Source organism: Periophthalmus magnuspinnatus, chromosome 4 (assembly GCF_009829125.3).
Source record: "Periophthalmus magnuspinnatus isolate fPerMag1 chromosome 4, fPerMag1.2.pri, whole genome shotgun sequence".
In the NCBI taxonomy this organism is placed as follows: domain Eukaryota; kingdom Metazoa; phylum Chordata; class Actinopteri; order Gobiiformes; family Gobiidae; genus Periophthalmus; species Periophthalmus magnuspinnatus.
Genome location: NC_047129.1, coordinates 20,796,562 through 20,813,245, shown reverse-complemented (window position 1 = coordinate 20,813,245; position 16,684 = coordinate 20,796,562). Strand labels below are relative to the sequence as shown.

The 16,684-nt window shown below is 38.8% G+C and overlaps 1 protein-coding gene across 2 annotated transcripts in view; it reads left to right on the top strand.

Moving 5' to 3' along the window:
* Positions 1 to 6,259: 6,259 nt before the first annotated feature.
* sgip1a (SH3GL interacting endocytic adaptor 1a) overlaps positions 6,260 to 16,684 on the top strand; it is a 35,676-nt gene continuing 25,251 nt past the window's right edge. The window contains exons 1-10 of one of the 2 annotated variants that reach the window (XM_055221033.1): positions 6,260 to 6,343; positions 7,430 to 7,493; positions 9,448 to 9,469; positions 9,554 to 9,574; positions 9,777 to 9,839; positions 10,053 to 10,120; positions 10,639 to 10,807; positions 15,707 to 15,728; positions 15,821 to 15,896; positions 15,997 to 16,079. In XM_055221033.1, the coding sequence (XP_055077008.1) occupies positions 6,313 to 6,343; positions 7,430 to 7,493; positions 9,448 to 9,469; positions 9,554 to 9,574; positions 9,777 to 9,839; positions 10,053 to 10,120; positions 10,639 to 10,807; positions 15,707 to 15,728; positions 15,821 to 15,896; positions 15,997 to 16,079 (619 nt within the window). In that variant the 5' untranslated portion in view covers positions 6,260 to 6,312. Of the gene's footprint in view, positions 6,344 to 7,429; positions 7,494 to 9,447; positions 9,470 to 9,553; positions 9,575 to 9,776; positions 9,840 to 10,052; positions 10,121 to 10,637; positions 10,808 to 15,706; positions 15,729 to 15,820; positions 15,897 to 15,996; positions 16,080 to 16,684 lie in introns of those variants that run through there. The other variant, XM_055221032.1, reaches the window with a different exon arrangement.

Sequence of the window (16,684 nt, the reverse complement as noted above, 5' to 3'; positions counted from 1 at the left end):
GGCCCGCTGGAGGGCATAAGATAAATACTGCGGGAAAGGGCCTGTTTTGTGGAACACATATTATGCAAATTAGACTTTTGAGCTCACCATGTGAGATTGTTGTTGCCTCATCAAAAACACACCTGGAGTTGTAATTTGGATTCATGAATAAATGAAACAAGTCTGAATTAATCCAAAGTCGTCCTCTCTGAGCACTCAAAAATGCCCCGTTATCATTTTGGTTGTTGTGTCATAGATAAATCTCCAGATTTCTGAATGTCATTAAATATGAAAATTACATAACTTCATATCACTCATTTGTAATCCTTTTGTGTTTTGAGGTAAATGTTTAGCGCCATTTAAACAGTAATCTTTCAGTTGTCCAGGTCTGAGCCATAGTAAAAGCGTAGGCTTTTACTATGGCTTTCAGTAACCAAAGTGAAATCTGTCACCTGGACGAAAGGTTGTAGTACAACTGTGTGTGAAGCTGATTTTTCTCTCTCATGACATTGTGGTGGCGTTTAATAATGGCATGTATAATTGTAGTATTTTGAAGGTTGTGTGTTTGGGCAGAGCAACTCTTTAGAATGAAGGCGGGATCAAGCTACGCTGTAATCATTAAATGTGCTGACTGGGTGTTTCCTAATGGGAGACACTTCTGCACTTACTAATTTTAAGTGCAGTGAAGTTGAGTTTACTGAATTTTGGGTATAACTACAATATTGCTGATACAGCCCCAGGCCTTATGCTCTTTCCCTTTTTGTATCTGTCCTACGTTTTGTGTGTGTGATTGAATCTGTCTCCTTTCACCATGTAATCCTCGCTATGTGAGCCCTCACTGGTGATTGGAGGACTGTTTGGCCAATCCTGTGGCTCACCTGCAGGCACCTCCCCTATTTAACACCTGCTCGGGGCTGCAGTATGTAATTTTGTCTGTGTCTCATTTAGTTGTTAATCAACTGTTTCTGTGTCCAACTCTGTGTGTGAGACACTAGATGAATTATATTATTGTGTCTCTTTTTATTTTGTCACTTGATTATGTTTGTAGATTTATGTGACTCGTGTTTGTTTTGGGACGCTCCTGGTTAGATTTTGTGTTATGTGTCCCTTATTTTGCCACTCGTTTTTAATAGACCTACATGACCAGTTTTTAGAGACAGGAAACTTGTCATTTGTTAAGCTTGTTATTTTTTGGTTTCTTAGTTTACATTCTTTTGTTTATAAATAAAGCGCTAACAACAGTTGATTTGTGCTGTTAAACAATTTCCTCTCAAATAACATTTGAGTCATAAGCTAGCTAGCCTTGGCCAACAGTTTTCAGTGAGTCACTATACTTTTTGTTAAAGAGGATCATGAACGCATAAATTGATCTTTCAGATTATCTTAAAACTGTTCTGGCTGTATCTAATGTGTGCATTGTCATCATGGTAACTGCTGAACATTCTGCCATAGACATATTTGAGGTACTAGCGTCAGGTATCAATACATATTTTTTATGTCAAATATTTAAATTATAGTTTGCAACAAAGGTTTGTGTATTGTTATGTCCTCTGCAAAATTCACAGTGGAAAAAGGTGAATCTCTTAAACATATTCTGAAATGTGTGAGATTCTTGTATGAGTTCAGCAGTTCACATCTGATATATGATCCTGATGTGCTTAATTGGTGAATGGAACTAAATTTAAGAAAAATATTTAGTTCTTTGCAGAGGACATTTTACATAAAGAATTAGCCATTTTGTTTTTCCATTTGTGACCATTTAAATTCTTTGTTTTTCTTCAAAATGTGCAATGACATCAGCAAACATTTTCTTTCATATATAGTAGTATAGTAGTGTTAGTATTAGTACTTAATTCGAGTTGTATCCTTATCTCACCCAGTAGTTATCAAGCTTTGGTTGCGTAGCTGCATGTTTGGCTCTATGACTCTAGTTTCCAGTCTTTATAGAATTACATTAGTGTGTCTTGAAGAGAAGCCACTAATTCTGTTAGAACTTGGACTAGCATCATCTGTGCAGTGAGAGGAAGTCATTAGGTCATTAACCAGCCTGAACCATTTCCGTCTTTGTTAATTAACTTCTTCCTTTATTTTTATTTATGTTGAGCCACATTCATCCAAAAGAATGTCAACTTAAGAGGAATTTGACCCTTCAAATGTCACTTTTATAGGAAAATATATATATATTTTTTTTCTAATAGAAGCAGAGAACGACAAGCTGACTTTTTGTCATAGTTTTAATATATTTTATTATATTTGCAGTTTTTTGGGGTTTTTTTACAATTTACTGTGCACATTTTAAAACATATCCACGAGCATTTGACAGAATGCTTAATACAAGAATCGCATGCATTTCAAAACCTCTAAAATCTATGAATATACCTATAGGGTTAACCAGTCTAATTCACATAAAAAGGCAGGATATTTTGTTGTTTGCAGAAGAACTTATATGACCCCAGCCTATAGGACACTATGTAACTTTGGTGAAGGGTTGGGCACCTCTTTGACTGCATAGAGAAGGTATTGCTTGACCCCAGATTCATACATTTCATTACATTTTTGGGCAATGAAAACAACTATAATTAGAATGAATGTATACAATGTGGATCACTGTAAAGTACAACGTTTGCACTAAATACTTAGATCTTCTGAACATTACTATTATTACAGGGTACCGAGTTCAGCTCTAGGAGTGGAGACTGTGGAATAGGAGTTACATTAGCAGGTACCATATACTAAAGACAAGTGACAAACATCATTTAACAGACAATTTACAAATGGCTATTCACATCCTTTGAACGCAGAGTTCAGTTCTACAGAAATGGCCCGAGTGTTGGGAAGAACAATCCAGTGTAGGCAGAGTGTAGGCAAAATGAATCAGTGAGGCCCACACAAATTAATAAAAAGGAGCAATAGAAAAGAACAGCACAACAGTGTGGAGAGGACGTTCAGAGAAGCTTCCGCATTTAGGTTCTTGTTATGGGTTAGCTGGCCATCAAAAAACTATCCTGAATAAAAAAGGAACAGAACCAGTGTGAGAGCTCCGTGTGCACACAGTCTAAATCTAGTCAACAGTGACTGTTAGTTCCATACTGTACAATAAATAACTAATAAATGCTAATACTATCAAAACTTCATGACTGACATTAAAGTTACATCCTAGACATTGTGTATCAGTGTTATACACTCAGTCATTTGATACTTAAATCATGGGTAATATTGCTAAAGAGCATTGAAGTGAATAGCAAAAGAATAAAATCTGTCAACTGGACAAAGCGTTTTTATTTTTCTTTTGGCGTGGCTCAGACCTGGACCACTGAGGGATTACACAGATGAATGTAAACTAGTGGCAGAATTAGACCTTAAAATGCATCAAAAAAACATGAAAAAGACATCAATACAGAGCAAACGGTTCAAAAAACCGTCGACATTAATTGCACTCAATTCAGTGAAATGCATTACAAAAAACGGGCATGAAAGTCAGATGCTAACCGCGCCATACAATCAAATGGAAGCGGCTAAGCTACGCTAATACATGAGTTTAAATGAGAATGCTAAACTAAGCGCTAGCGCGACTCACCAGACCAGTAGTTTATCAGTGCTCTTCTGAGAGCAGGGCGGCTTCCGTTGTTTGCTCTTATGGTTCGATATAATTTCAAATTGTATTAAACGCATGACATGACGAAATAGCGATTAAAAGAGTAGCTTCAGCAAATGCTCCTCTACTCGCTCCCTGCTCCTCCGGCAGACTGCCACTACCGGATTATACTACACGTTGATTGGTCGCGCTTAGTAACGTGACTGGGTGACGTAGCCACGCAGGGAACAATGCAACGTATTTTAGCTGTTCAACGCAAGGACATTCAAAATACTTTTAATAGCGAAAAATAACTGCGATTATTCCACCCGGGTTACAAAGGCGAGACAGGTTCGATGCCATATTGTGGGGCATTACGGGATTTTCAGGGATTTTCAAGGCATTTTTGAAAATTATACACATGAAATGAAATAATATGCAAGATAAGAGTACGTGTAATGTCCTGATGTGAATCACAGCAGGCAAATGACATCATCTCCATGGAGACAAACAGATGGTGCCCCCTACACTAGAAAAGTTACATAATGACCGTTTAAATGAAAATGCTGTTTCATCAGGTCCATAGTGAAGGTGTCAAGGAGAACGCTACGGCAGACCTGGATTTACAGCAGGAAAACACCTCAGGCAAAACTGTTGAAAGAAATACCAAAGAGGAATTTAGCCCGTGAAATGTGCTTGAAAACGTTTGCAGAAGAACCAAGGGAACACTTAAAGTCACTGTTATAAGACGCCCCAAAGGACGACCAGAACAGTGAAGGTTGAATCCACAAAAGAGGCATGCGGATTTAGAATCTCAAATACGTCTGTCATTAAAACTATTCAAATTACTGCAAAAAGAGACAGAAAGGTCCGGTGTAATCCCCCAAACAAAAGCATAGAGTGACAGTTCTGCCCTTTGTGGTTAGTTTTCTGGTCCATTCACGTTCTGTGTGATTCTTTTACAGGCACATTCAGCTCATTCTTGATATGATCATTTTTGTCCATTTTACATTTTAAAAATATAGTACGTTGTTTTAAATCGCTAATCACTATGGAGTGGTCCTAATTTTTATTATCCAGAAACACATGGACAGAAATAAAATGTCATAGATTGTTGCTAATACATTACAAGTCAATGTCAAATTATAATTCTACATTCAAAAGGGAATATTTATGTCTGTCTAGAACAAATCCAAGGTGAAATAGTTATATTGTCAAAGATTAGATGAACCCTATTCAAAAGAAGCTGGTTAATGACTGTTACGATGTAGCTGTGTGTTTGAGAGGTGCAGAGTCACATCTGTTTGTACAAGGAGGAGTCTTTGTGTTAGTGCTTATGTAAGTGCTTCTGCAGTGAACAGTCTGCAGCCTGGGACTCTGCTGGCTCAAAATTTTAATTACATGGAGTTACAAGGAGGTGTTGTGTGTGTGGTATTGTCACGATACTAAAATTTCAAACACGATTTTGATCAAACGGAATGGATCGATTAAGTTCATTAGATATTCTTTAATTATACTTTAGATTCTTATGTAGGGACCTCTTGCAGTGGTCTGACTGTAACATAGACTGTATATATAAATGGACATAGCTAACCTGCTAGCCGCTGCATTTCAAACAGGAACTGCGGGTGGGCGTGCTTCACTTTACATCAGAAAAACTGTGTCCCCTCTCTCTGTAACTGCTGCTGTCAGACTCGTCATTTTGGTCTTAAAATGTTCCTGGGGTTTTTATTGCACTATTTTGTCAGTGATTCAAGATATGAACATTAACTAAAGACAACTCGCTCCCTCCTAAACTATCAGTACAGGCGGGAAGTGGTGTTACTTTCAACAGCCTCTCTCCAGATTGGTTCTTTGGTTGCTATGATACTCACGGTCCAAATTCAAAATATGGAACTTGTCTCCAGATTGGCCGCTTTAAATGCTAGCTTCGATGAGCTTCATTTGGAGCGAAACGTTGTGGGTAACGTTACACTCCCTTAGTCCACTTCTTTATACAGACTGTGGGACTTATGCAAACCAAAAACAACTTAAGTCTGCAATATCAAACCACTACAAGAGGGAAAAACATCTCATGGACTCGAACAACCATAAGGTCATAGGTCACACAGAGCAACAATTCCTATCAGGATCAGGGAGGCCATTGAGATCCAAAAGCGCACCCACCAGAAAAAAACGGGAACTTTCTCACACCTGGGATGCAGTTCTGAAGAAGTTCGACTATAGTTGGCGCTGTCGTCCTACTGCTCCAAGTAGGAAAACAGCAGCCAAATCAGCTGAGCAGACACAACATCACATGACACTGAAGAGGAGGGCGGCACAGTCTGAATCAAATAGAGGTCTAAAGAGTAGAATATATAAGAGTCTACAGTATAAACAGATAATAAGAATACTCTTTATTTGGACATAACAGCGCTATTTACACTAACTATTAAAAGTTCTGAAACGTTCCCAGAATATTTCAAAGATAAAACTGGACACGACACAGATTCTGATCAGCAACATTTTTTATTTGTTTAATTCAGGCTTTATTTTGGAATTTGAGAAGCCTGTACGCCGATACCTGCTGTGTGTGTGTCTACATGTCTGTGTGTGTATGCATGTTTGTGTGTGTGTGTGCATGTCTGTGTGTGTTAGCAGACAGGTCAGTGCTAGCATCAGGTTCCCTCCTCAGTCTCTGGCGATCGGCTCAGTTGGACAGGATGCGGAGAGTGTGTGATCAGGGGAAGAATGACACTTAAAGAAATATCACAAAGGAAATGGAGGGAGACAACTGGGCTTTTATCGTTGGTAAGAAAACAGATGGAATGAAGTTGGTAACTGTCTAGATACACTTGGCTGAGTTTTCAGTTTGTACTGTATTTGGATCGGACCATTACTTTTTCAAATAAGTTTAAAGTTAGGAAAAACAATACTTGCCCTTAAAGTTTATGGTTCTTTGTGATGCAGGTATTTTTCACTTGGCCATATCAAAATGCATTGTTTTTGGCTGAGATTATTGAGGCAGTGTGTGGAGTTTGCATTCTGTCTATGACTGGCTGGATCTAGTTAGGTTCTCTTTGGTCCTGACTATGAACCTTTAGCTGAAGATCTGGAGATGGATGCCTAAGATCTGGTCTGCTGTTATGGCTTTGCCTGGGATGTTCCATAGTATGGTATTACACTATGTAAATTTAAAAGTAGGGCTGTGCCAAATATGAAAAGATCAATAGATCACGATATAAACTTTGGTTGATCTCGATGATAAGATGAGTGCATTTTAAACGGCAGGTCTATGGCAGTGTGGCCCTGAAGAGGAGCCTCTGGTTTAGGTGAACACTCAGGGCCACAGTCTCTTTATGTCTCCTCAGGTGTTCTGTCTGTCTCCGTGTGTGGCTCTGTGTAAGTCTGTGTGTATCTGTGTGTCCCTGTCTGTGTGTGTCTCTGTGTATGTCTCTGTGTAAGTCTGTGTGTCTCCATGTGTATCAGTGTGTGTCTCTGTGTCTCTCTGTAGGTAGTAGACTCTTACACAGTGCATCTTTAAATAAACACACTGCATTAGATGGAATCCATACCTGTCTGACTGTTTCATAAACTTGATGGATGCTTCTCTCTTGTGCATACAAGGCCCTGAGTTCTGTGGCCTGGAGTGCAGCTGTGGCACTGAACAGGCATCTGGATCAATGTGGAAAGAGCTGTTCAATAATATATGAAGTCAAAGCTTTTATCTGTCAGAGGCTGATCTAACCTTCAACTCACCCATAAGTCCTCCACCCCTCCAGAGTATGTCTGTGATATTATCAATGAAGAGTACTTCTGTGGCCTTCTCAATGAAGAGTACTTCTGTGGCCTTATCAATGAAGGTAATTTATAGTTTCTTTGCTCTTTTGCTCCTAGGATTGAAAAAACGAACCAGGAAGGCCTTCGGGATACGGAAGAAAGAGAAGGACAGTGACTCTACGTAAGTCCTGCTGCTGCTACTGTGTTTGTGTGTTTGTGTACAGTTTGTGTGCAGTGTGTTTGTGTACAGTGTCTATGTGTTCAGTGTGTCTGTGTACACTGTGTTTGTGTGCATTGTGTCCTTGTACAGTGTGTTTGTTTGCAGTGTGTTTGTGTGCAGTGTGTTTGTTTGCAGTGTGTTTGTGTGCAGTGTGTTTGTTTGCAGTGTGTTTGTGTGCAGTGTGTTTGTGTACAGTGCGTTTGTATGCAGTGTGTTTGTGTACAATGTTTTTGTGTACAGTGTGTGTGTTTGTGTACAGTGTGTTTGTGTGCAGTGAGCAGTGTGTGCAGTTTGTTTGAGTGCAGTGTGTTTTTGTACAGTGTGTTTGAGTGCAGTGTGTTTGTGTACAGTGTGTTTGTGTACAGTGTGTTTGTGTAGTGTGTTTGTGTATAGTGTGTTTGTGTACAGTGTGTTTGAGTGCAGTGTGTTTGTGTACAGTGCGTTCGTGTACAGTGTGTTTGTGTAGTGTGTTCGTGTACAGTGTGTTTGTGTACAGTGTTTGTGTACAGTGCGTTCGTGTACAGCGTGTTTGTGTACAGTGTTTGTGTACAGTGTGTTTGTGTACAGTGTGTTTGAGTGCAGTGTGTTTGTGTACAGAGTTTGTGTACAGTGTGTTTGTGTACAGTGTTTGTGTACAGTGTGTTTGTGTACAGTGTGTTTGAGTGCAGTGTGTTTGTGTACAGTGCGTTCGTGTACAGTGTGTTTGTGTAGTGTGTTCGTGTACAGTGTGTTTGTGTACAGTGTTTGTGTACAGTGCGTTCGTGTACAGCGTGTTTGTGTACAGTGTTTGTGTACAGTGTGTTTGTGTACAGTGTGTTTGAGTGCAGTGTGTTTGTGTACAGTGTGTTTGAGTGCAGTGTGTTTGTGTACAGAGTTTGTGTACAGTGTGTTTGTGTACAGTGTTTGTGTACAGTGTGTTTGTGTACAGTGTGTTTGAGTGCAGTGTGTTTGTGTACAGTGCGTTCGTGTACAGTGTGTTTGTGTAGTGTGTTCGTGTACAGTGTGTTTGTGTACAGTGTTTGTGTACAGTGCGTTCGTGTACAGCGTGTTTGTGTACAGTGTTTGTGTACAGTGTGTTTGTGTACAGTGTGTTTGAGTGCAGTGTGTTTGTGTACAGTGTTTGTGTACAGTGTGTTTGTGTACAGTGTGTTTGTGTACAGTGTGTTTGTGTACAGTGCGTTCGTGTACAGTGTGTTTGTGTAGTGTGTTCGTGTACAGTGTGTTTGTGTACAGTGTTTGTGTACAGTGCGTTCGTGTACAGTGTGTTTGTGTAGTGTGTTCGTGTACAGTGTGTTTGTGTACAGTGTTTGTGTACAGTGCGTTCGTGTACAGTGTGTTTGTGTACAGTGTGTTTGTGTGCAGTTTGTTTTACTGCTGTTGTTTTGGCAGTAAGGGTTGAGATCAGAGTCCTTTTAGGTTTATTTTTCAAATGGTTTTAGCCTTTAGATCTGACAACCCAAATGAGATGGTCTTGTGACGCTCATTCTGCTTTCTGAATGGATAATTGTCTTAAGAACCAAAACAATACATACAATGCCCAAAACAGTGTCCAGAAAAGTGTCCAGAACAGGACAGTGTCCAAAACAGAACAGCGTCCAGAACAGAACAGCATCCAGAACAGAACAGTGTCCAGAACAGTGTCCCCGGTTGAGCACTGGACAGGTTTGGTCACAAGATGCAGCAGCTGTGGTCAGGGTTATATTTATATATGATTATTTTATGATTAGCACTTTGGAGCAGTAGCATGATATTAAACCTTTTCATTCATTTTTCAGTGTTTTTTGGTTTTGCTGCAGTTTCAGATACAGAGCTCAACACTTTTATGATGTTCTTTATATTTACTTTTGTTTTACATAATCAGATATTTTCTATGATTCAATGAAGCTCACGCTGCATTTCCTTGTTTTTGCCACAGGGGGTCCCCAGACAGAGAAGGGGTAAGTGATATTTATATTCACCATAAGATTCTTTCATGAAATTTTTATTATAAGAAACCTGACACCTGTTTTCGTATCTGCCAGGAGCCCCCAGAGGCAGAACCGGTACTACAGCTCTTAATGAGAACATAGTTTACATTAGAAGCACCCCTGCTTTCTCTTTTCACCCTCCAGACTCATTAGAGCTTGACATAAAAACCCAAGTAGCACTTTCCCCTGGATGATAGCAGTAGTTGCAGCAGCAGCAGTATGAGAGCAGTACATTAAAGACATTGACAGGTTAAAAACTCATTTTCTCCTTTTTTAGTCACAGAGGAAGACGAACGGGGCACCAAATGGCTTCTATGGCGATATTGACTGGGAAAGATATGTAAGCATAGACATATTAAAGATGCATCATGTAACTTTCACTTGCTCGTCTCCATGGAGATGTTCTTGCTTTGACTGTGACTGTGAGTTTGCTTGCTGCTCCACAGTCATAGTCATAGCACCTTTTAAGGCGAAAGCATAATGTTTGTGATATTATAAAGTAATTTAAACTGCAGAATATATAAATAATCTGATGTTTTCTGCCATTTTTTAGAATTCTCCTGAGGTTGATGACGAGGGCTACAGCATAAGACCCGATGAAGAGTCAGAGGAGGGAGATATCCTTCACCACTTTAACAAATAAGAGAAGGGAAACTACTTGGGGTATAATATGGTTTATAGACCCCACAAAAGGTAATCAAGAGAGTATTATATCTTTTGAATGTTGAAAAGTACTCAAAATGACATCTATAAACAGAAAGCTGATAGATTTGTTTGGAAAACATATGCCCTTCTTTGGCTTTAATTGGTAGTGCTGAAAAGAAGGAGATAGACAGGCTGAGGTGAGAGGTTAGAGGTCAGAGGTCAGATCTGATATTTTTTGAATGGCAAAAAGTCCTCAAAATGTCACCTATAACAGAAAGCTGAAACAAAGAATAAAGAATGAATAAATACTTCTGGTTGAATTTACACTTTAGTAACTTACATTTACAAAGAAAAAGCCAAAAGTAAAATCTGATATCATCAATCTCATATCAGACCTGGACGACTGAGGGATTACACAGACATCTTTCATTTACAAACTCAATTAGCATCTAGCAACTTCCAAGATATCTTCCCTTAACCTTCTCACCTGCTCCCAAGAAGATGCACTTTTTCTCCTCAGATGAATCAGAGGAAGAGGAGGAGCAGAGAAGAAAGTTTAAAATCAAGATCAAGCCCCTCCCACCAGATTGTGTGATCACAGCCCCCACGGTGGACGAGCTCAAAGCCTCTATAGGGAACATAGCTCTGTCCCCCTCTCCTCTGGTCAGTGACTCTCACGCTAACAGGGCTCAGCTGCATGTTTATCCATGTTGCATGTTTTCTTTGTGTTGCTTTAACTCCTGCATCAAAAACTAAAATACTATATTCGAAGAATCAGTCATTACTGTGTTAAGGTGATGCTGTCATACTCCCAGCTCAGGGCCCTGCCCTTCTTATTAGATCATATTTTCATATGAAATGCCCAAAATCCACAAAAGTTGAAGCTATAGCCTGTATAAAGAAGTGGACTAAGTGAGTGTAACGCTACTTAAAGCATTCGGCTCCAGTCAAATGAAGCTCATCGAGGCTAGTAGTTATAGGGGACAATTTGTTGCAGAGTTTTGACTGCGAGTATCATAGCAACCGAAGAACCAATCAGGAGTGAGAGTGTTGATGGTAGACGCTGGTTTAGCAGGGAGCAGGTGCTTAGCAACACTGTCACTCAAATCTGTTGCTAACACTAGCAGGAGTGACCTCGGGGAAAGAAGGTGACTGACTTGTCTGTTATTAATGTTCATATCTGGATTTAGAGTCAAAATAGTGAAATAAAAACCCCAGGATCATGTAGAGCGGCTTAATACGAACATTTTAAGACCAAAATTACAAGTCTGACAGCAGCAGTTACAGAGAGAGGGGACACAGTTTTAAAGTGAAGTAAAGTGAATTGGAGCCAGAGTAGATGGAGCCAGAAGTGCGACCATGATCAGTTCCTGTTTGGAACACGTTGGTGAACAGGTTAGCTATGCATATGAACAATATGCATTTGAGCTGCCCTCATTAATACAAATAAATCTGTTTTTAATACTATTGGCCTATAGAATGTTGTGATGTCATCAGAAGCCCAGCAGTTATACACAGGCTGCAGCACAGTTTGATGTTAGCATCTTTGTTCAGCACAGTTTGATGTTAGCATGTTTGTTCAGCACAGTTTGTTAGCATGTTTGTTCAATACAGTTTGATGTTAGCCTGTTTGTTAAGTACAGTGTGATGTTAGCATGTTTGTTCAGTACAGTTTGATGTTAGCATGTTTGTTCAGCACAGTTTGATGTTAGCATGTTTGTTCAGTTTGTTCAGTTCAATGAACACAATAATCACACATGTTCAGATCAGGTTTCACAATAACAAGGAGAGATTTTGTTGGTGCTAGCTCAAAGAATTCAGCTTCAACAGTTTAGTTTTTATTCAGTTAAATTTGAATGAATATCGCGGCTCTCTTTGTGAAAATATAGTCTGATATATCTGAGGATGCTCATTGGTCAGTGCTGTGTTAGCAGACGTTCCACTGACCCTCTGACTGTGAACGCTGCCAAACGTCGCTCTGTCCAGTCCAGATTCAAGACACATTTTGGGCACAATAGGACAGATAGAACATCTCCCACGTCCCTAATTTCTCTATTCTTCAGCGAGGTCTTGGGTGACCTGGGTAAATAATTCAAGTAGGAAAGTGGGCACAATAGTCGTGTGTCAGTTTGTCGTCATTTGAGCCTCTGGCCTCAATAATTCAGTTGACTCCAGAGCCACAGACTGTGAGCTCAGTGTGAGGGTTCTACTCCTCTACTCTACAAGATACAGGATATTCAAATAATGCTGATTTATTCTTAATTACAAAAACATTGGACATGATGGCCAATCTGTTTATCCGATCAGAAAGCAGGATGAGCCTCACACGACTCTCTCATTTGGGTTGGCAGTTTCAATGCCAAAATCCAGTTGGTTTAAACGTAAACTGCCTCTCTCTGATTTGAATGGTCACTCCCTAAACCCCAGGACCTGCAGCCAATCATGATTCCATATGTCCATCTACTGAGAATGAGGTGAAAGCTCTGGACAAACGGGTCACGGTGGCATCCCTATTCCCACAATTTTCCAACACACACATATATATACTATCGTGTTAAAATTAAATGTTAAAGTGCAAAGGGCCATGGGTCCTTTGAGCCCCTCATAAACTGTCCTATTCAGTCAGTTGCTCTTAGCAACCCCAGCCTTGTGTGTAATAAAGGAGCAGAGGGACTAAAGTTCACAGGCCTCTCAGAACAGTCTTAGTTTCTGCATTTTCTGTGTCAGGACTTGGACCAATTTTATTCATTCACAAATTACAAACTAAACACACAGAGCCATAAACATAAGTGTGTTAAACATGCATGTGATCTGTTACATGGGGCTGGTGGTGGGCGTTGCAGGCGCCTATTGATACTTTGCAGTAAAATCATGCTGGGCGTGTTCTACATGCATGCCTATGGTAAGATACTCAGCAGTTACCATAGCGACACAATGCATGCATTAGCAAACACTGTCAAAAAAGTTTTAAGATGGTTTGAAAACTCAAGAAAAAATCCAAAAATGATTTAAACGGCACATTTTCAGCAGCCTGGGATCAATCCGAGTGTTCATGGTCGTGTTTAGGAGTTTGATTTTCAACTAAAAGGTGAGAGTGACTCACTGTGAGTAACTGTAGTGAAAAACTGTTGGTTAATGCTAGCTAGCTTGTGACCGTAATGTTATTTGGGAGGGACTTGTTTAACAGCACAAATCAGCTCACCTGTTGTAGCTAAGTCAGTTCTTCATGATCAGATTGTGTTAAAACAAAGCTCAGGTTAAAGTCTAACTTGAGTAACAGAGCTTCAGACCGAGCAGTGCTTAAAGTTAGCATTACACCCTCAGTGAATGTGGATGGCATCAGCTGCAGAGTATGAACAGTGCTGTAATATAGGCTGATATATTATTCTGCTGCTTTGCAGTCTGCTTAATGCTCTTTCCTAATTCTTTTGTTTCTTTTTTTTTTTGTCTTTTTTTTTGCATTCACTCATGATGCTAACCTGTAGAGGAGTCCGGTAAGACTGGCTTTGCTCTGCTGCTAAACTAATGTGCTTCTAAACCCTGTTGTTTTTGACCAGAATATCTTTACAGTACATAGTTTATAGATATTTTTTATATATTTCTTTGCTTAGTAGAAAATCGTATCATTTATAACACAGGGGCATTTAAGTTGGATAAGTCTTTAGTGAGACTCTTTTATTGTAGCAAAGCCTTGTGGGTGTGTGTGTGTGTGTATGTGTATATATGTGTACATACACACACACACACACACACACACACACACACACATATACATATATATAGAATGGCTTGCCTCCAGGACGATTTTGGTGATGCTTTGCCTGAAATGTTCCACAGTATGGCATTAAACTTATCCATCTTATTATCTTTATTACACTGCAGGTTCTTTTACTGTGACAAAATAAAATGGAAAAACTTTCATATTTATAATATGTCAGACAGATTTGACCTGTAACTTTGTCTGCTTGTCTATATGTAAATGGTTACGTTTTATGCTATACTGTGAAACATTACAGGCAAAGCATTAACATTTCCAAGGTAAAAAGCAGGGAGCAGTGGATCCTCCAGCAAAAAAGTTACACAGTGCACGTTAAAATTTAAGTTAATAATTAGTAAGACACAAAATATATTTGTATCTGTAATCTGTAGTTTTTCCTACATAAATCAAATGAGACTTTGCAGCTAGTTCCACCCCTCATTACATCACTGTGATCATCATGGCTCACTGCACAACTGGAACATGAGCTCAGTCAGGTCCATAATGTCCACAGATATGAACAGAGGAGGGAGGGGCACTAGAGACACAGATACGATTCTAAGATGGTGAAATGGGACGAATTTTGATCAATACATCCCATTAGGACCCATTAGGAGGTCAGAAATACGCCAGAATCCCATTTGAGTAAAATTGTTACTTAAACTATATTTACAGGTAAAATAATATGTAGACAAAAAATAGACTCCTGAGTAAACCTTTGGTTTGAGGAGCCAACAATAATCGTACTCAAGAAATGATGCTCAAACTTTATATATATATATGTATATATATATATATGTATATATATATATATATATATATATATATATATATATATATATATATATATATATATATATATATACATACATACATACATACATACATACATACATACATACATACACACACACACATATAGGTATAGGTACACAGGCCCGAGCGCAGCCTGACTCGGTTTGGAACTGACCTGTCACTCTCTGACCAGGGCTCTCTTCTCTCTTCCTTTTTGCTGGTCACAGAGACGCAGCCCGGTGAGTCCATCTCTCTTTTTCTCCCTCGTCTTCTACTTCTTTTAAAATGTTTTTTCTTGGACTAAAGCTAAAATGATGAGTTCAGACTCTTCCCTAATGAGGGTTCATGTGGGTTCATGTTTGAGCGTGTAAAGGTGCCATATGCAGAATCTCATTTGGTTCTTTGAAGTTAGCTCCTCATAGCCTCGTTCTCCTCCTTCACTGATGTAGCCTTGTTATGTCATGTCTTCAGTATTTCCTCTGGTAGAATTTGTTTATCTGTGTTTCATTTTTCTTCTTTTCATTTATATTCAATGTTTAAATGTTGTTGTTTTTTTTAGGGGAGGGGGGGTGTTTTTTGTTTTTTTTTAACAAATCCTTACATAGTTTAATATTGCTTTAGCCCTTTGCAGCCTCTAAATAACTGGATTACAATATATGGCACGCTAAAAAAGGGCTATACATGGAGAAATAATTTCATTATCAAGCTTAACAACAAGATCCCATCAGAGCATGAAGGTGTCTGACTTCAAAACTGTGCTGCGGTCTACACAAAGTCATGTTTTATCTGCTCTATTATTAAACATTTTACAATTATTTTAAGATCATTGCCCTAAAGGCTCAGAGACAAAAGCTGATCTGGATCTTTGTACCTGTTTATGTTTAAAAACAGTTGACCAGTTCTTTTCTCTCAGTAACTGCAGCATTTATGATTTGAAAATGACAAACTCATTGTAGGTAATATTTACATACAAAATGGCTGACGTGTGTTTGTGTATTGGCCCATCACAGGGTTTGAACAGGAACAGCTCCAGTGAGTATCATCTGGACATTATCTGGACATTTTATTACACATTCTACCCATCACATCTTCTTTTTGTATTTATTTTTTATTTTTTATTTCAGATGATGACATCGTACGACCTCGGCGTGTTGTCACTGTTCCTCCTGTGGCAGCTTCATCAGCTCGTCAGCCTCAAATGTAATGAATAATAATTATCATTATATTTATGTTCGATTCATATTTATCTATGAATTCAAATATAAATGAATAATGCAACTTATGATGAATGCCTTGGCAGCTGTCAGTCTCCTGTCACAGAGGATACTCTTGCCTTATTTGGCCCGCCTTTGGAAACTGCCTTTGGGGAACAGAAAACTGAAGGTAAAGTAAACAATTGTACTGTTGTAATGGGATTATGTGGCCCAGTGTTTTTCAAACTGCGGTGCGTGGTCTTCCTGGTGGTACAAAAGCTCATGTGCATTTAGAGTCTATTTTATTCACATTTTTGAGTATGCTCTTGTTTAGAACTAATGGAGCCATACATTAGACCTAAAACAGACAAATAGACTTAAGCTGAAACAGACAGAATGACTCAAACTGAAATAAAACAACTCAAACTGAAACAGAACAATTCAACCTCAAACAAAACGAGTCAAACTGAAACAATACAAATCAAACTGAAACAGACAAAACGACTCAAACTGAAAAAGACAGAATGACTCAGAGGCAAACTAATTTTTCTCATCTTAAGTCTCCAGTTTCTCTATGAAATAAACCTGTAGTTTCAACAACCATTATTACTATTATGTCCTTAACTTTTAAATTAAATACATTTTTGTAAAGCCTAAAATCACAAGATTTAACCAAGAGAAAATTTAAAAATCCAACAGTGAAACAGACACGGGTCAATAACAGACAGAATAACAACATTCATTAAAAAAAACAAAAAACAAAAAAACAAGCACATACAGAACTGTCCCACAGCG